The sequence below is a fragment of the Mirounga angustirostris genome, unplaced genomic scaffold (assembly GCF_029215605.1).
Source record: "Mirounga angustirostris isolate CCGP_5_RB_7025 unplaced genomic scaffold, mMirAng1.0.hap1 SCAF_10, whole genome shotgun sequence".
NCBI classification, from domain to species: domain Eukaryota; kingdom Metazoa; phylum Chordata; class Mammalia; order Carnivora; family Phocidae; genus Mirounga; species Mirounga angustirostris.
Genome location: NW_026991718.1, coordinates 127,711,081 through 127,730,503, shown reverse-complemented (window position 1 = coordinate 127,730,503; position 19,423 = coordinate 127,711,081). Strand labels below are relative to the sequence as shown.

The following is a 19,423-nucleotide window of genomic DNA, read 5'->3' as shown; positions in this document are numbered from 1 at the left end:
AGGAGCCCAATGCGGACCTCGATCCCAGGACCCTGGGATCATAACCTGAGCCGAAGGCAGACGCTTCACGACTGAGTCACCCAGGCACCCCCCTCCTTTAGATTTCAACATATCGCTTCCCCCAAGGGGTCTCCCCAGTCACTCTCCTTTGGCTGGGTTAGGGGTCCTTGTCAGCTCCCCAGGCCTCTTGTTCCCTGTTACGGTCCAGCCTCATTTCTTCATGTCCTAATTCCTGTCTCCCGCTGGATTAGTTCACAGCCGTATGCCCGGTGCCTGCATTCAGTAGGCACTCAATACATGTATGTTGAAGGAACAAATAAAGTGAAGGCACAGTTCTGAAGAGACGTCCTTCAATTGTTCATTTATTCAAGCAGTCACTTATGAACCAGTACTTCTGGGGCACCCCCTGGTTGGTGAGGTCCTGGACAGACAGCTGTGAGCAAGACCAGAAAGTCCCTGCCCCGTGGAGCTGGGACTCGTGGAAGGGGGCCGCACAACTACCGAGCAGACTGATGAGACAATTTGGGATGGCTAGGAGTTGCCCAAAGGATCTGAAACAGGGGGAGGGGAGAGGGCCTCTCTGAGGGGGTGGCCTTTTTGCTGGGACCTAAAAGCTGGCAGGGAGCATCAGGGGAGACCTGCAGGAAGAGCATGCCACGGAGGGAGAGGCCACGGTCTGGAGGGGGCTGCAGCCGTGGAGCTGGGGACTGTGCTGGCGGGGGGAGGAGTGTGGACTCTTACAGCCCTTCCGTTCAGCGCTGGGCCACCAGGGCCAGTCAGGTGACCACTCTGGGCACGTTCACGGTGAAATGAGGGAGCTGGCCTCCATCAGGCGCAGACAGTCTGGTTCCCAGAGCGGCCTCCTCCGCCCATCCCTCTTAGGTATAAACTCAACATTCCTCATCCTGGGCTATTTTGCCATTTCCTTTCGTGCTAAACCAAACGGTCTATTTTGGAAACTCCTATAAGCAAACAAAGCCCTGCCTGGCATTTGAGCGGATATAAAAGAGCCCTAAGTGAGGGACTCAGGCATAAAAGCCACCCAGCCCTGAGAGCCCACGCTGTTAAATTTAGAAGCATCACCTCCAAATGAGGTGAAATTGTAGGTTCCCTGGGCCGGCGGGCGGCTCTGGCCGGCAGTGAGCTGGACAGATTTAGCGGAGTGGGCTCGGGCTCCCTCCAGCCGCACCCCGGGGCGGAGGCCCAGGACGTCGGGCCTGAGTCTGGGGAGCAGCTGACTGGGTGAGAAGCCCCTCCAGCTGTCATGCCCCAGCCGCACTCACCAGCTGTGTCCGAGCCATCCGTCTAGGTGAGCGCTGCCCGGGGTGCCCGGCCAGAGAGGCAGCGAGGGACGTGCGGGGAAGACGCAGTCCTGTCTGCCATCAAAGGTTTGGGACCTGCATGACTTCTGTGCCTCTCTCCTCTGCCCAGGGGCCCAGCGAGGTCTCTGGCTTGTCTCTCATGCCTGGTAGAGGGCCTGCTGTCCGGAGCTGGCCTGAGCCTCCTGAGTGTCCCTCCCCAGGGACTTCCTAGACCTGCCCACAATCTAGTGGCGAAAGGATGAATGCCAGCCACCACGGGGAATGGGAGGCGTGGGGTCTCCAAGGTGCCCGGTTTCTGTTCTGAGTGGTCGGTGCCCCTGTTGTGTCAATGATTCAACGTCAGGAATATGAGCCTTGGTCAGAAGTGACCAACATTCATGGGGGCTTGTCAGGAGCCACCCACTGAAGGCTCCTGAGATTCCAGGGGTCTCAGCCTGGCCACCCCATCCCCAGTCCACAAGAAGGGAGATGCTTTTGCAATAAGAAACCCAACAGGGGGGGCGCCTGGGTGGCTCAGTCGTTAAGCATCTGCCTTCGGCTCAGGTCATGATCCCAGGGTCCTGGGATCGAGCCCCGCATCAGGCTCCCTGCTCGGCGGGAGGCCTGCTTCTCCCTCTCCCACTCTCCCTGCTTGTGTTCCCTGTCTCGCTGTCTCTGTCAAATAAATAAATAAAATCTTAAAAAAAAAAAAAAAGAAAGAAACCCAACGGGGTGAGATTGCAGAGGTCAACTGGTCAACCACCAGGGTTAGCCCCATCAGAGCCTTGGGAGAGGGCTGCTGGCCCCACTTCTGGAGCAGCTGAGCTGACTGGGAGCTGATGCTGGTCCCAAGAGGCCCACGGGGACACCCTGAAGCCTGCAGGGGATGGGGCTCGATGTTTCTTGGCCACCCCCAGCTCACTGCTGGCTATGTTTCTAGCTTGGCAGGTGTCTTTCATGACCTGCTTCCATTCTGGGGCCCCCTTCTCTCCCCTTCAGTGTGGGTCTAGCTCAGGGGTGGGAGCATGTCCTCAGCCCAGCCCCTGGGGGGCAGGTGTAGCCTAGCATGAAGCAGCCAGGCTTCTAAGGCCTGTCATGCTCAGGTCCAAATCCCAGCGCTGGCATCTCCTACCTGTGTGACCTTGGATGAGTCCTTTCCTCTCCTCTCTGAGCCTCGATTTCTTTTTCTGTAAAATGGGGATATGAAGGGTACTTACTTCCTATAATCTTGGGAGAATTAAATGAGATCTGAGGCCCTTAGAGCAGATAGCGGGCAGAGTGCTGGCCACCCAGGAGTCATTCAGTAAGAGCTGCAGCTTTTGTAAGTACTGTTGCATGAGAACGTAGCCATGCTCATCATTTACGTAATGTCTGTGGCTACTTTTGTACTAGAACAAGAGGGCTGAGTAGTTGTGACAAAGAGTATATGGCCTGCAAAGCCAAAAACTTTAGTATCTGGTCCTTTACAGAAAATGTTTGTCAGCCCTTGCCTTGGAGTCTGTCTAGCACTTAGTGGAAATTCTTATCCTTATCCTTCTGCTTATCTGGCACCAGGGGGCTGTGCAGGCTGGTACAGTGGGGGCAGCGGCCCCAGCCTGTCAGGCCTTGTTCTCTGGGCCCATGAGGATGTGCTGTGAATCTTCCAAGCACCAGGGAACACTCCAGCCCCGCCTGCAAGTTGCTCTCTGTCTAGTGGGGGAGATAGGGAAGTCACCATTCACAGTCCACTGTAACTAGCAGAGCAGGGAGGCTTGGGGAAGGGCGTTCCAGCCCCCCAGCCGCCAGGCTGGTGCCAGAGTGCTCGCCCCAACCAGTGACCTTGGTGATCTCCCTCCCTGCTCCCCCCTCCTCATTCCCTTGCCCGGCTTGGCTGGGGGGCTCTCAAGAATTTGAGAAGGTTCCCAGTGCCACCCTGAGCTCGTACTGATACTCGTGGGGCAACGCTGTGCTGATAAATGTTTAACAACCTGCCGGGGTGGGGAACCCCAAAAAGCAAATCTGTAGCACCTGCCAACAGCCAGGGTGCAGATATTCCTACCGCGGCTGATTTCAGGCTACCAATGGACGCTTGTGAGCTGGCCCGGGCTGGCAGCCGCCCAGCCCAGGTGGGGACACTGGGGACCTCCTTGGGGGGCTGGGGCATCTCCTAGAGGAGGGACGCCTGACCGCGCACAGGAAGGAGTGGTGGCGTCCACAAGCCGTCACACTCAGCTTCCAAATGTGTCTCTGCCGCTTCCACGCTGGCTTCCTGAGCCAGTCTCGTCCCCTCTCTGGGCCTCAGGTCCTCGTCTGTCAGCGTGGTCAGCAACAGCTCCTACGCCTCAGGGGTTGTGGAGATTTAATAAGAGAGTTTCCATGAGGCATTTTGCGCAGGGTCGGCCTCACAGCGAGCACTTGGTAGAGAATGGCTCCCAACAGGGCTGGTGTTCACAGACCCACAAACAGCATGTGACGATCCCGGGCGCCGGGGCTCGCCACACAGTGGGTGCTCAGCAAACGCTCGCCAGCTCGGCCGCCCCGTCAGGGCTGGAGGGAGCTCACCGGGCTCATCTGCGTCTGTAGTCTCCTCCAGAGCTGCGGCCCCGGGCAGCAACTGCACGGACACAACCAGCTCTTCCCGAGCGGCCCCTTTGCACTGTGCGCCCTCCGCACCTTGTCTCCCGGGTCCTTTTCTGACTTCCCACTTTGCAACTGTGACCACGGAGGCCCAGAGCCAGTGAGTGGCACAGCTGGGATTTGAGCTCAGGTCTGGGTTTCTTTTTGTTTCCAGCTCTCGCCTATGTACAGCACACACGGAGTGGGTGGGGGACGTACGGGGGGAGGAGGCCCGTGGGGCCGCAAAGATCTGCCAGGGGGGCTGTGGGGCCTATGGCAGGGGCTGACCACATGCAAAACGCAGGACGGGACGCTGGAGATGTGGCTTGAAAGAGAACGTTATTCCAGGGGGAGGCCCCAGTAGGAGCAAAGGCATGGACGCTGGACTCAGCTGGCCGGAGAAGGGATGCCGGGATGCGGGTGGAGGGAGGTGGTGCCTGGAGCTTGTTTAGAGGTGTGGCTTGGGCAGTAGGGTCCCTGGAATCCTTGGACTGACTCCACGCTGGCTGAGGAGCAAGGTATGAAACTGTAGCTGCAGAGATTTAGGTTAGATACGAAGAACCTTCTGCTCATTGGGTGCTTGGAAGACACTGGGCAATATTCCTAAGGGAACCGAGAGGTAGTTTGGAAAAAAGACAGGACAGCCAGGGTTCTAGGCGGGCCTCATTGCAGCCTGGGTCAGAGACAGGGCAATGGAGCCGGGGATTCTGGAGGCCTGGGATGCCTGCAGCCTGGCCTCCTGTGAGCTGGGCTTTGTCAACCCCTGGTCAAAACCCTCTCATGGCTCCCAGTCACCCTGGCCCAACTGCAAGGCCAAACCGTTCCCTGGGGTTACCAAGGCCCCCCATGACCTGCACTCTGCTGGCCTCTCCAGCCTCGCCTGGAGTCACGTCCCAACCCACTGTACTGCTTTCTGTTTCTGGAAGACACCACGTCCTCTGCACCCCCAGGCCTTTGCCCATGCTGTTCCCGCCGCCTCAGATACCCTTCCCTCCCCTCCCCTTCGTCTGTCTTTCCTTCTCAGTACTTGGTGGCCTCCTCCATGGCGAGGTCAGGTAGCCCCTGGGCTCCCCTGTCACTTCGCTAGAGACTTCCTACTCTAACTGGTAGCTCATCAGCCTCCCTGCTAGATTGGGAGCCCTGGAGGTGAGGGCTTTGCCTGTGTTGCTCAGTGCATGTCTCCAGCACTGTGTTTGGTACACAGCACTCAGTGAGGGTTTGTGGAGGCGGGTGGGGGTTACCGGCAGAGAGGAGTAGCTGAGCGGGCGGCAGGTTTCAGGAGGAGCAGACTCCCCCCTGCTGGACAGCTCAGTATTGCTCAGGCATTAAGGACCTGAGCGCAGAGTACAGAGACCTGGGTTCGAATCTCGCTCCTCCCACTGGCCCCAGGCAGGTTCCCTAACCTCAATGAGCCTCAGTTCTCTCCTCTGTCAGCTGGGGATAGGACCAGCTGCCCCTCTCTGTGGCTTTTGTAAGGACCTTGGGGGCCATGGTGGAGGGGGGCCGGCCACGGGCAGCACTCACCAGGTGGCCGTGCGAGGCTGACTCTCCTGTCCTCTCCCCGTAGAGGTGACGGCCATGTCGGTGAGGCTGCGGTTCCTGTCCTCCGGGGACGCGGGGGCCGTGGGGGTCGTGGGCCGGAGCGCCTCCTTCGCGGGCTTCAGCAGCGCGCAGAGCCGGAGGATCGCGTAAGTTCTGCCCCGGTGGAGGGTGCGGGGCTGGTTGGTCTTCTGCTGCCTGTGACCCCGAGGCTCGCTCTCCTGCCAGGCCTGCAGCCCAGCACAGTGTGCGCGCGTGTGCGTGAGTACGTGTGTGACACTGGGTGCTGGGAGAAACCTGTAATGTCCTTGAGACCCGAATGGGTATCATCTCAGTTGGTCCTGGAAGTCCGATCTGCCTGAGCTTATCAGGCCCACCTGGCAATCAGAAAACAGGCTCAGAGAGGTGGAGCTGCTCACCCAAGGTCACACAGCAAGACGGGTTCAGAACTGGAACTTAGTCTCCTGGGGGCGGGGTTAGGATAGAATGTTCTTCCTGTTTGACAGACTGGGACGCGGGGCCACCTATCCCAGCTCTGTGACCTGGGGCTGGTGACTTCACCTCTGAGTCTCGGTTTCCTCATCTGAAATGGGGATCATGAGTGTCCCTCCCCCACAGAGCTGTCATGAGAGTACAATGGGGTGACACACGGCCAGCAGCCAACACATGCTGGTGCACGGCGGGGGCTTGAGGGGAATTTTCCAAGGAAGAGGAGCAGCCTCTACAGAGATGGGCCTGGGGTCAGTGTGGACCCTCCAGACACGAGTTCATGGCTCTCCATGTATTTCCTCTAGCTGCAGGTAATCCCCAGGAGGAAGGTTCGTTTCCACTCCTGGGGCCACCACCTGGTCCTGGGCTTCCTAGCAGGCACGGTGCAAGCCTGGGGGTGCTGTCTGCCGGCTAGCAGGCCTGGCCTGTGGGGCTGTCCTGCGGGCATCCTGAGGGACCCGAATATCTGCCTGTCCGAGCCAATGTGGTAACAGGCAGGACTCCCAGCCAAGCGGGGCTCCGAACCTGGTTGGTCAGGTTGTCAGTCAACAACCAAATCTCGTCATAGCCCTCTCCTGCCTGAAGCCCTCCACAGGTTCCCATCCACCTAGAATACAATCCAGTCCTGTCACGTGGCCTAACAAATGGCTCCCCGTGATCCGGCTGGCCACCCTCCTTTTAAATCCTCTGCTTTTGCCACAGTGACCTCTCTCCCCTCCAGGCCTTAGTGCAGGCAGTGTCCTCCACCTGGGCCTCTCTTCCCACTCCTGTTTACCTGGCCGGTTGCTGCTTAATCTCCTTTGGGCCTTGGCTTCACTGTCATGTCCTGGGGTGGACCACCTGAGCCCCAGAGTACGGCTCCTCCCTGGGGTTCCACAGCTGCCCTCTCCATCCCCAGTGATGCCTGGCCCCTGAGGTCAGGCTCTCCCAGCTGCCCACTCAGTTCCAGCACGTACCTGCGGGGGGAGAGGCACCTCAGGGCCGAAATCCTGGAGTGTCCCAGTTGGACACACCCTTAGGAATCCCTAGTTCATTACACAAATATTTATGGAGCGCCTACTCGGCCCAGGCCAGCTTCCAGGCTCTGGGGACAGACCCAGGCCCCACCCTCCTGTCAGGGCAGTGAACAAGAAGCCAAACTGTAATCAGGATGGATTCAGCTGGTGGCAAGTGCGGTGAGCGAATTAAAACAGGGGGCTGTGGGAGGGCAGCAGGGGTCTCAGAGGAGGCTCTCAATGAGGCAGTGGCACGTTTAAGGCCAGAGAGAAAAGTTGCCTATTTTGTGCAGACAGTGGGCGGGGCTGGGGAAGTCTTTCAGGTGGAGGAGGCTGCCAGTGCAAAGGTCCTGAGGTGGGGATGAGTTTTGAGGCACAGAAAGTGGGTGTGTGGCTGTCTTGTGGGATAGAAGTGAGAGAGGGACGACTGCAGGGCTTTGTGGGAGACAGTGAGGACATCTTTAGGGCAAGGGGAGCCTCCGAAGGGGCTGAAGCACCAGAAATGGAAATTCCCAGAGGGAGCGAGTGCCCAGGTGCCCCCCCACCCAACTCCCAGCCTCCAAGAGGAGGAAGTGTGGATACCACTGTGCGGAAAGCATACAGTAGGCACTCCATAAGTGGGAAGGCATACAGTAGGCACTCCATAAGTGCTGCTGAGAGGGGCTAAGTAAACTGGCCAGGGAATGATGATGTTCCTTGATGGAACCACTCCCCAGCTGCCTCTGCTGGGCTTCATTAGGGCCCCCACCCCACGGGGTCTGTAATCAGGGCTGCTAAGGACAGCTGTGCGGGTCACCCAGCCGAAGGGGTCGTCCAGCCATGTAACCCTCCCAAGCTGTGCGCCCTGGTGTGCAGCTTGTCCACTTGGCAGGGGCCTTTCTCTAATTCACACAGAATTAGTGGGGACTTTGTTCCTGCAGTGACGGGCAGGTTGGAGGGGGGTGTTCCACAGACCCTGCAGCCAAGGCCAGCTGCGTGAGTGTTCCACGTATGTGCTCACCAGGGCCCCGTGCTCAGATGTAATGCTCTGCTGTTGCCGTCTCGAAATCCTTAATATGTTTTGAAATAAAGGGCCCCTCATTTTCTTCTGCACTGGATCTCTTGAATTCTGTGCCTGGTCCTGCCTGCGTCTGTCCTCCTGCTGGGCCTTTGGGGGCCTCTGGATTTCCTGCATCCATGGGAATGTTCCTGCAGGCCCCAGTCTGGAACTCTGCCCAGATAATGTCCCAAGGTGGGCCCCTGGCCTCTTGCTGCTCCACTCTGGGATTTCTGGGGTCAGCACTCTGGGTGGGAAGAGGACAGAGGGGATCGGACCCTGTCCCACGAGGCCTCATTGGCCATCAGCAAGGACAAGATCACGTCCGGCAAGGTCTGCATCTTGGTTCGAGAAAGATGACCCTGATAGCTGGACCTCTCCTGGGGGCTCCTTCTCCTGGAGGATCCCCCGCTCAGGGAATTCTGGAGAACTCCCAGCCTGGGTGGGTTCTGAGGTCCCTGAGTGACTACCATCTGGCCTCAGTCTCTTCGGCCCCCTTGTCCATGGGTGAGGAAGAAGCTGCCCACGAGGACAGGGAACCAGCACATCTATTTTTAACTTCCTGTCTCTGTCCGACTCCCAGGAGTCTGGACCCTTGGCTCTGTGGCTGGACAGCCTAGATTAGGTTTCAGACCTAACCTTCTGGCCTTATTTCTCAGGTAATCCAACCAGGCTGAAGCACAGCCACACTGCCGAGGCAGGCAGGCAAAAATAACCTCAGAGAGGAGAGCAGGAAATCGAGGCTCATTGATGCTTTTTGTCCCTAAACCCCACCCCTGTCCTGGCACCTGAAACCCCCTAGACTCTGGCTGTGGCTTTTTATTCCATAACCAAAGAATTCACTTGAGGAAGTGATCTATCTGGTGGGGAAATTTTACACTAAGGTGTGAATGATTGCTATTTTAAGGCCATATCGAATACATATATAGTAATATAATATAAGGCCATATGTAATAAGGTGGGGAGAGGAAGAAGAGGGCCAGGCCCTGATGCTATCCCATTCTGCCCCCATTCACAGGCGTGGCTGCTCTTAACCCCCTCCTGCCACTCCTCTGCCAGGTCAGCTCTCCCCCAGGCTGTCAGGAGGGCACCCTCTGAGCTAGGAGCCACTGTCCTACCCACGTCGGGCATTCCTCTGTTGGGATGGCTGGGACACATGGGGGTGAAAACTGAGCAGTAGCCTTTGATTTTCAAGGAGAGGAGCCCGGAGAAAGAGGAGCAGTTAGGGGTGCAGCCATGTGTAGGAACGGGCTAGCCCACGTGAGCCTTGAACCTTGGCGCGTGCCCTGTGCGTGTTACACATCCTCCCCGCCCACCCAGTGCCACCAGACGCGGGGGGAAAGGTTAGCTTACACCGTTGGCGCACTGGGTCCTGGACTGAAATGTGTGCAGTTGGTCCTATAATTGCCCCATGGCCACTGCCTGCCTCCGGATCCCGCACCTGCAACAGCCAGGCACCGAAGTGTGTGCCGACGACCCCAGGCAGAAGGATCGTCCCGGTGGCCTCACGTGAGGGCAGGGGCCCCTGGGTGACACACGTGCCCGTCTGGCATGCCAGAGGCTGTTTAACATTGACTGAGCCCTCCCCGAGCTGGTAAAACATCCGCCCCTGGAGACTGCTCCCTCCCCTGCAGCTGTGTCACTGGGCCAGACCCGCAGCCTGATTTTGCCACCCAAAGGATACAGCACCGCCTTGCCCGGCTGAGCCAGCACTCAGGGCCCCGCGCCTGCCCGGTGGAACCTCAGACAAGAGCCCCGAACTCCGGGCCTCCCCGGGAGCCAGGCTCAGCTGCAGCAGCGAGGCTGAGGAGGTCTCCAGGTAGATGGTGGCGGGCCCGGCCAAGGGCACCCACCTCCTGGGGACTGTGGACCTCCGGGAGCTGGCAGGTGAGCAGGGCTCCTGCAGCCCCACTTCAAAGTCGCTTGCCTACCCCGCCTGCCCTCCCGCCCGCCCGCCAGGGCCCCTAGCCGGTCTGAAACCCACCTCCCTGAAGCCTGCAGCCCTGCCCGTCTCTGGCAGCCTGGAGATGTCAGCTTTGTGGAGGGCCTGTTCCAAGAGGTGGGTGATGTGGCCTCAGGCAGGGTGAGGGAGGAGGGAGCACAGCCCTCTCGAGGGCCTCCCAAAGTGTTCCTTGACATATAACGTATGAATAACAGCAAAAGCAGGTAAGGGATGAGCAGCGCTGATGGACCAGGCTTTGTGCCCAGTGCTGATTGGAGGGGCCTTCCCTGTTCACCCCCATGTAAATTTAGCATCCTGCTTTTATTTTTGCCCTTGGCACTAAGGACTATCTGATGTTTATTATCTTATTTAACTCCGACAGGTATACGGCACTTACCCTTTGCCGGGCACTACTCAAAGCCCTTTCCATTTGTTAACTCATGCAACTCTCAGGTAGCAACCCTTTCCCTGGTGCCCATTTTACAGAAGAGAAAACTGAGGCACAGAGAGGTTCAATAACTTAGCCAAGGTCACACAGCTTGTAAGTGGGGTTTCCGTAGAGACCCTGGCATCTAGCTCCAGAGCCCGTGCTGGCTGTCCCGTGGTCCCCCCCCCGCCCCTCGCTGGCCTGGCAGCTCACAGGGACATGGGTTTTGTCTGTTTTGGTCCCTGTTTTACCTCCAGCCCCTAGAGTGCTGTTTGGTGTGCAGTTAGTGCTCAGTAAACATCTGCTGAATGAATGACTGTCTCATGACTGCGCCGTGGGGTCAGTCCTTTTTACAAATCGGGCAACTGAGGCTCCAGTATGTTAAGTACCTGTGACTTCGGGCTGGGATTGGAACATGGGTGGCTGACCAGGAGCTTGTGTCTCATGAGACAGTACAGGCTCCCAGGTGGGCGAGGCCCCCGATCCTCCCAGATCCTCGCTTGCTGCAGTATCCAGGCAGGGCCTGGGGTCTCTATTTCAAGTGTGTTGGTGTGTGATGTGCCTGCGCGGCCGTGGCGAGGAGCCCAGCCGGAGGGGTGGCTGGGACGGCTCCTCCTCTCGAGGCAACAGCAGGTGTGTGTGTGTGTGTGTGTGTGTGGACTGGGCAGGGGCTGGCAGGGCTGGATCTACAGCCTGGCTGCCTGCTGAGCCTCCTGGGGTGCCAGGGAGCTCCCCTCAGACCTGCCGAGGGAGCTGAAGCTGTGTCCTGCTTGCCCCCTGCCGGGCTCTCCAGACCCCAATCCTCCTCTCCTCCCTGGCTCACTCTGTCCCCCGACTCAGGACACGCTTCTAGGGTTGACCCCTTGTCCTGTTCTCTGAGGTCTGAGCACCTTGGGTTCCTGGACGTCCCTGTCCTCTAGTCCCCACATCACGCTGTATTTCCCTCATCCCGTTCAGCTCACTCTTTACTGAGCACCTACTGTTTTCCAGGCTGTGGGTGCAGGGAATGATAGTTAGCATGTGCTGATTTTAACAGTAGCAAACATGTATCAAGCACCTACTGTTTCCATTGTGCCAAATGTTAGACCTGGTGTCTAACAGAATTCTCAGCACCGCTCCCCGATTTAGGGTCTGTTGTTTTCCCATTTAACAGAGAAGTAACTGAGGCTCGGTTTGTGCATTAGTGTAGAGGTGAAATTCCTTTGACAAAGAAACTCCCCCAAATACAGGCACTTAAATAAGACTGATTATTCTCCCCTGCACCCCTCCCCGCCTCCGACTTTGTGCATGCTCCCCCCACCTTTCTCTCTCCCTCTACTCCTCCCCCTCCCCCGCACCTCTCTCTTTTTCCCCCTTCCCCCCCTTCCCCCCCACCCCCCCCCCGAACTTAGAAAGGGTAGCGGCTCCTTTAAGAAACTGACCCAGATGTTACTTTGAGTGTCATTTCCGCCCTTGTTTCTTCTGTGAGAAGGGAGTCCTGAAGCCGCACCTGGTGTCAGGGGCATCTGGGAGACAGTGTCTTTATTAGAGGATGGACTGAAGTCTGCCTGGTGGTGAGTGTGTCAGCCGCCCTGCTCTTGCACCTACGGGACAAGGCATAGGATCAGAGGACTCTAGAAGGGGCTCAGACGCCAGCAAAGCCAGCCCCGTACTGGGACCTGGGACGAGGGGACCCTCACCCTGTACGACTGCAGTCACTCCTGAAACGCGGGTGCATCCCTCAAGGGCTGAGAGACACAGCTGTCACTGCCGAGAGACACCAGTTCTTAGGATCATTCAACCCACGCCCCCAACTCCAGTAGGCTTAAGCAAAAAGGAGAACCAACTGGCTCCTGTAACTGAAATTCCATGGGCAGGTCTAGCTTCAGGCATAGCTAGATCCAGGAACTCATCGTCGTGTGGGTTTGGCCCGCCTCCCCCCGCTTCTCCCTGCGCTAGTTTCATTCTCCCTACACGATGCAAAGGACGTGGCGGGCAGTTCCAGGTGTAGGTTCCCCCAGAATAGCAATGCCAGAAGAAAGAACTCTTTTCTTGCCTGTGACTTTGGAACCAAAATCCAGGCAGGGTTACTGGCCAGATTTGTGTCCCATGCCTCTCCCTGAGCCAGGGGAGTGGAGTCTGTGGACTAACCCAGGCCTGGGACATGTGTTTGCCTCAGAATGCCGTGTATGGGTGTGCAGGTGCGTGTGTGTGTGCGTGTGTGTGCGTGTGCGTGTGTGGTGATTTGTCAGGCTACCTCCCTCCAAACCACATGTATAAAGAGCAGAGTTAGGGAGGTACCCCAGAGGACAACTGAGGTGCTATTTCCAGACGGAGGGGCATGGATCCCAGGCAGACAAAGCCAACAGGTGCCCGGGCCACGATCTGGCCTCCGGGCTTGTTTGCCCGTATAGACAGAGCACACTGAGCAGAAAGCTTTGGCCTTTGAGCTGCTTCAATGTATTTCTCACTGTGTTAATGTCTCATGTCTGGTTCTTCTTCGTCTTGTTTTAATCTTCAAATGCAAGCCCTCATTTTGCAGATGAGGAAACTGAGGCCCGGAGGGTCTTGGCAACTTGCCTGAGACCACACGGCTTGGTGGTGGTGATGGGGTGGGACTCAGCCAGGCCTCCTGACAGCCTGGGGTTTGACCATTGATCCCGAAATGCCTGCCCCCGGGGAGGGCTTTGTCCAAAATCCCTGCTCTGACCCTCCTCCCTCCTCACAGAAAGTCCATCCACGGGAACTCGGTGAGGTCTCGAATGCCTGCGAAATCCTCCAAGATGTACGGCACACTGCGGAAGGGGTCTGTCTGCCCGGACCCCAAGCCACAGCAAGTGAAGAAGATCTTTGACGCACTCAAGAGAGGCCTCAAGTAAGGACCCCGTTTGTTGCCCTTAAAATGCTTGTCCTCTGTCCTCGCCTGCTTCTCCTCTCCACATGTCCCTGAAGACCGCGGCTGGGTCTCGTCTGTGAGAGGCCACACAGGGAGCTAGCTCCTGCTTATTCACTTCACCCACAAGCATGTCCTGGGGGCAGCCCCATGCTCAGGCCTGTCCTCGGGTGCTAGGGATGCAGTGCAGGCTGCTGGAGGACCCTGGTCGCATGGAGCTTACGGCGTAGAGGGGAGACAGCAATGAGGGAGTGACATGATCAATAACGTAACTCCCACCAGCCTTAGTGCAGTGACGGCAGGTGATGGCGAGGCAGCGCCTGGAAGCCTATCAGACAGAGTGACCGGGGAGACTCACCGAGGAGATCCGGCTGGTCGTGCTGGCCTCTGGGAGATAAGCATCCCGGGCAGAGGGAACAGCACAGGCAAAGGCCCCGAGGTAGGAGCGTGTAGGACAGGCGGCCAGGGTGGCTGGATTTGAGTGAAGGAGAGCTGGACTGGTTAGCTGGGCAGAGGCCAGGACGGGAAGATTTAGTCACTCACTCCAGATCTTTTGATTGAGGGCTTATGAAGCGCCAGGCACAGGGTGTGGGAGTGAGCAACACACAGAAATCCCTGCCCCCGTGGAGCTTCCTAATGGGAGACAGAAAGACAATAAACAAAATATAGAGTAAGGCAGGTGGTGGTAAATAAATCAGGGTAAGAAGGCGTGGGGCTGATTTTATTTTTTTTATTTTTTCAAAGATTTCATTATTTATTTGAGAGAAAGAGAATGAGAGAGGGACAGCATGAGCGGGGGGGAGGGTCAGAGGGAGAAGCAGACTCCCCGCCGAGCAGGGAGCCTGATGCGGGACTCGATCCCGGGACTCCAGGATCATGACCTGAGCCGAAGGCAGTCGCTTAACCAACTGAGCCACCCAGGCGCCCCGGGGCTGATTTTAAATAAGGGGTTTCAAAGAAGTTCTCATTAAGAAGGTGACATTTGAGCAAAAACCTGAAGGGCTGAAGGAGTGAGCCTAGCAGATAATGGAAAAAGAACATTCTAGGCCAAGGAAGCCACACATGCAAAGGCCCTGGGGCAGGAGCATGATTAGAGGATTAGGGGAGTAGTGAGCAGACCCGCTTGGGAGCTGAGAGAGGGAGGGGTGAGGAGGTCTGGGGGACAATGGGGACCAGATGATATGGGTCCTTGTGAACACATGGTATTCACTCTGGGTGAGTTGGGAGCCATGGAGTGTTCCACGTGGGGGAAGGATGATCTGAGTTTGGTTTTAATGTGATCCTTCTGGCTATATATGGAGAATGGACTGCAGGGGGCCAGGGCAGAAGCGGGGAGGCCGGTGAGAAGGTGACTGCAAGGGCCCAGGTGGGAGATGATGGTGGATTTGGCCAGGTGGCAGCTGGGTGGTCAGGGGACAGGGTCAGTTTCAGGATACATTTTGACAGTGGGACAGACAGGATTTACTGAGGAAGGGGTTGGGGGTGAAGAGGAAGATGAAAGGAGGGAGTGGGGGCACAAACCTGAGGTTCACGGAAGAGGTCAGGACTCTGGCTTAAGCTCAGTGTTGCCCCATGAGTAAGCTGCATGGAGGGAGGGGCCCTACCAGTAGCCCCTCCATGTTCCTCAACCCCAGACGCCCAGTTCAGGGGGCCTCCTCGCTCCCAGCAGCCACCGGCCCCACCCACCCCTTCTGCACCCGCCGCCCCCACTCTGTTCAAGTCTCTCCCATGGCTCTCTCCTACCCTTGGGAGGGCATTCAGGGTCCTTTCTGACCTTCAACCTTCCTAGACTTTTCTTCTATTATTCACTCCCCATCCTCACTGGTACCCCGAATGTGCCATCTTCCTTCATATGCCTGCACCTTGGCTCTTGCTGAGCACCTCCTCAGCAGTGGGGAATCTCCGCAGACTGCCATTCGCCCATGTCCCTAGTTCAGCACACATGCACACCTTCTGAATCGAACGCTGTTCCTTCCTGCTGGGATGCCTGTCCCGCCCTCTGCCTCTTGTGATCCTGCTCTTTGTTCCTCACTAATTAACACCAATGACAGCAGCAGCTACAGCTTTTTCGGGGCTTTATACACATCGCGTCCTTGAATCCCTGAAGAATGCTATCAGAGAATCTCCTAACCTCCTCCTCTCCTCAGTAGAGGAAACTGAGTCCCAAAGATGGGAAGCAACTTGTCCAGGGTGCCCACAGCCAGGAAGCAGGAAGTGGGGCTCCAGGGCCGGTGCCCACCTGCCCCCTGTCCCCCCCCACCGTACCGGGGTTAAGGGTAAATGTCACCTCCCCCACTTGCCACGTCCCGACTCCCCACCCAGGGGGCATCCATCGCCCTCCACCCATGATGCACACTGCACATCCGGCCCAGCGCTGGCGCAGAGTGGGAGCGGGGGGCGTGTGCCTGGAGCCTGTCTTCAAGGGGCTCATCTCCCAGGACTGCCTCTGGATTCCTATAAGGACCACACATTTGGGACTCGTCTGGGCTCACTCAGTAGCATCCCCTTCTTCCTGGAGAGCCCCAACCCCTAAGTGAGCAATGGCCTGGTAGATGGTGGTGTAAGTGGGCCCAGAGAGGGTGAGTCCCCTTCCTGGGGTGGTCCAGTAAATCTGTGATGAAGCAGGATGGGCCCTCACCCCTGCCCCCCAAGTCCAGACCTCAGGTTTCATGTCTAAGGCTCTTTGGCTGGAAAAGAACATGAAATGTCCCCTCCAGGCCCACAGCTTTCTCTATGCTTCCCAGAACGGGTCTTCCGGGCCCTCTCTGGTCCTTGGTCCTAAACATGCTGACACCAGGATGGCCTGCCTTTGTCAGTGAGGGGGGCGTGCTCTTGCTGACCTCCCCATGGGCTGGGGCAAAAAGAGTGGCCTCTGGAGGCCACTGCCTGGTTTCAGATCTGGGTTCAGCCTCTTCCCTGCTGTGACTCTGGGCTGAGTTTACTTGCCCATTTTGAGGGTCAGTTTGCCCATCTCTAAAATGGGTATAATAACCATAGAACCTGTTTGTGTGGCTGTTTTGTGAATTGATGGAGAGACTTCCCATTTTGCGTAGCCCTGGGCACACAGCCCGCAGCGTGTTGGGTCTGGAGGCTGAGCGAGCTGGGGCCAGGCTGCCGGGGGGCGGGATGGCTCTGCCGTCTGACCACCGAGCGCTGTTCCTCCTGGCAGCTGTGGCCGCCTCCGCTCCGGACACTGGTCACCGGGCCGTTTCTTTTCGTCTACTTGTTCCTGGGCAAACTCCTCTTCCTCGTTCTCCTCACAGGGAGTATCTGTGCATCCAGCAGGCCGAGCTGGATTACCTGTCAGGTCGCCACAAGGACACCCGCAGGAATTCGAGGCTGGTGAGACCTCTCCCTGCCCCTCCGCACCCGAGCAGCCTTGGTGGGGTGCTCCTGCCTCGCACCCGTGATAAAGCTCAGTCTCGGGACTCAAGGCCTAAGGAATGGACTGTCTATTTTCTGATGATCCCACCTCACTTGGCCCCTGAGGGATTTAACCTCACAGGTGGTTAGGAAGCTTCCACTCTCCCTCCCCCTTCTCCCCTCCCTCCCCTCCCTCCTCCCCCCGCCCCGGCTCAAGGTCCAGCAGTCCACCTCCACTCTGTGGCTCTAGAAGTGACTGTAAGGTAGGCAAGTGTATAAAGGCTCCTCCATTCTAGCTGCTCCCATTTCATGGGCGGGCACACTGAGGCAAGGAACGGCGTGGCCACGCTGGGGACCTGGGGTCCTGCCTCACTGGACACCGCTGCTTCTCAGCTTCCTGTGCAGTTACTTTTCCTCCCAAAGCCTTGAGAACTTTCCTATTTCTCTATAGCTTATGTGGAGTCTTAATTTCATAAGCGCACACATACAATTTCTCGTAAATGCCTACGTGGGAAAACACACACTTTTGGGGGGATTTAACCCACCTTTCCTTTTGCTTGACACCCCTTCCTCCCCAGTCTTCGGTGCCCCACCCTGTTTAACCCCTGAGGACAATCTAGGATTTCTCTTTCCATATTTTTCTCCCTGATCACATAGTCACATAAATACACAAATGCATAGAGAAGGTTCTGGTCAACAGTTGTCTTACAAAGATGAAGTCGCAACTTACCCACTGTCCCGCGTCTTGCTTTCTCTCTCTAGTGAATCTCTGACCTCGTGAAAAATCCTCCCGGCTCAGGCAGGGTGATTTAAGCTTAAACGAGAGCCTGTCTGGAAATAGAGTTTATCCGCACGTGGCCACGGCCACACTGACGTGTTGTGTGAGGCTGCGTGCAGACCACGTGGCAGAGACCACACAGCCCCCAAGGCCAGAAGTATTCACTATCTGGCCCTTTAGGCGAAGATCTGCTCAGTTGATAGCTTCTTTTTGTTGGCCGCCCCCTGGCCCCTGGCGTGGCTGGATTGATCTGGATTTGCATTTCCCCAAGCCTGAACCCCACCCCCCCCGGGGTGGGGGTGCCCTCCCTCAGTTCTTCTGGTCATGGCCGAAATCACCCCTTAAACAATCAGACCGCAACAGTCCCCATTTTGTCAAAGGCTTACTGTGTCCTTTACTCTTCATGACAACCGTATGGGGTGGGGGCTATGTGCTATGGCCACCCCATTTTACATGAGGACGTGGAGGCTCAGAGATGTTGAGTCACTGGCCTGGGACACATAGCTGGGAAATAGAGCCAGGCCGAGAACTGCATTACCCAAAGCGCGTGTGTTTATCACTCTTCCCCCGGGCTCTGGACAGGCCACTGATGACTGCAGGCCACAGAGGTGGGAGTGCGTGCTGGCTGTCATCTGAATTCAGGTGCCCCTGGGATGTAGCCTCATGGGCCTTGGAGGGGCACCTGGAGCCCTAACATCCTGTCCCTCACCCTCTTTTTCTCTCCCACAGGCTTTCTATTATGACCTGGACAAGGTGAGCGAGACTTTCTGTCTGCAGGGCTGTAAGAAAGGTGGGCCAGGCCTGGGTCCAGCTGCATGAGAGGGACCCATGTTTTTGCTCCCATTTCATCCCTCGGGCCATCCTGCAGGAGGGATACCTGGGTTTCCTCCCTATTTTACAAATGGGGAAACAGGTTCAATGATGAGCCTTCCTCGAGGATGGTGAGGGGTTGGCCTGGCTTCGAGCCCAGTTCTGTGTGTTAGTACCTGGAGGGGGGCGGGCAGGGGCTGGGGCCTGGGGGGTGGCCCAGGCTACTTTTAAAGCACCTCCTATTTTTCCGGGAGAAGCAAACGCGCTCTGTGGAAAGGCACATCCGGAAGATGGAGTTTCACATCAGCAAGGTCAGCCTGCCTCCTGGAGGTCACGGGGTGGGGCGCGGGCTTGCTGGACCTCCACTGGGTTAGCAGGGGAGAGGCTGAGGAGGAGCAGGGACTGCAGGGGCTCGGCCCTGAGGTGGGAGTCAGGGAGGGGGATGCCGCTGGGCTCCCCAGGAGTGTGGGATTTAGATGGAAAGACCCCATGCTCCATCTTACAGGGCGAGAAGGCTGAGTCCAACCATCCCATTGTAGAGATGGGAGAGTAGAGGCCCAGAAAGGGCCAAGAATGGGCCCAAGGTCACACAGCGAGTCCTTTAAGCTTTACACTCTCCCAGCTCTTCCATATGCCCTTGCTTTGCTTTCCTGGGGGTCCAGTGGTGGGCAGGGTGTCACAAACCCACCTCCCCCATTTTACAGTCCAAAAGTCGGGCACGGGGAGGGGAAGTGATGCATTTACCCATCCAGGTCACTGGGTTTTACTGTGCGCTCCCAGGCGCTGGGGACACAGAGTGGATGAGCAATGTGGTCCCTGCCCCCGGGCCTCATATTCCCAGGGCAGGGGACCCAGGACCGCCAGCCCAGTAGCGCAGGGCTGTGTGGCCTCTCGGAGGGTGAGCCGGGTAGGCAGGCCTGGGGCCCTGCGCCTCGGCATGGACAGTGCCCAGCAGCCCGTGCGCCCTCCGCAGGTGGATGAACTCTACGAGGGCTACTGCATCCAGTGCCGCCTGCGAGATGGTGCCTCCAACATGCAGAGGGCCTTCTCCAGGTGCCCGCCCAGCCGCGCCTCCCGAGAGAGCCTGCAGGAGCTGGGCCGCAGCCTGCAGGAGTGCGCTGAGGTGGGTGCAGAGGGCAGCCTGTGGCGGGGTGTGGGTGTGTGGGTGTGGCGCTGGACCCCGAGGAAGCATCCCTCTCTGCCCCCGGGCCTCTGGCTGGCAGGATCTGCGTGCCCCCCTCCTCGCACCTCACCTGGCCCAGGGCTGGGCGGTGAG

General features: G+C 57.7%; 1 protein-coding gene across 1 annotated transcript in view; it reads left to right on the top strand.

Annotated features, from left to right (window-relative positions):
- The window catches only part of RIPOR3 (RIPOR family member 3), a 77,228-nt gene that overhangs the window by 38,905 nt on the left and 18,900 nt on the right, over positions 1 to 19,423 (top strand). Inside the window, exons 2-7 of the mRNA XM_045885958.2 lie at positions 5,464 to 5,584; positions 13,032 to 13,178; positions 16,460 to 16,538; positions 18,067 to 18,090; positions 18,405 to 18,458; positions 19,121 to 19,270. Coding sequence (XP_045741914.2) covers positions 5,475 to 5,584; positions 13,032 to 13,178; positions 16,460 to 16,538; positions 18,067 to 18,090; positions 18,405 to 18,458; positions 19,121 to 19,270 — 564 coding nt within the window. The 5' untranslated portion in view covers positions 5,464 to 5,474. The remainder of the gene's footprint in view (positions 1 to 5,463; positions 5,585 to 13,031; positions 13,179 to 16,459; positions 16,539 to 18,066; positions 18,091 to 18,404; positions 18,459 to 19,120; positions 19,271 to 19,423) is intronic.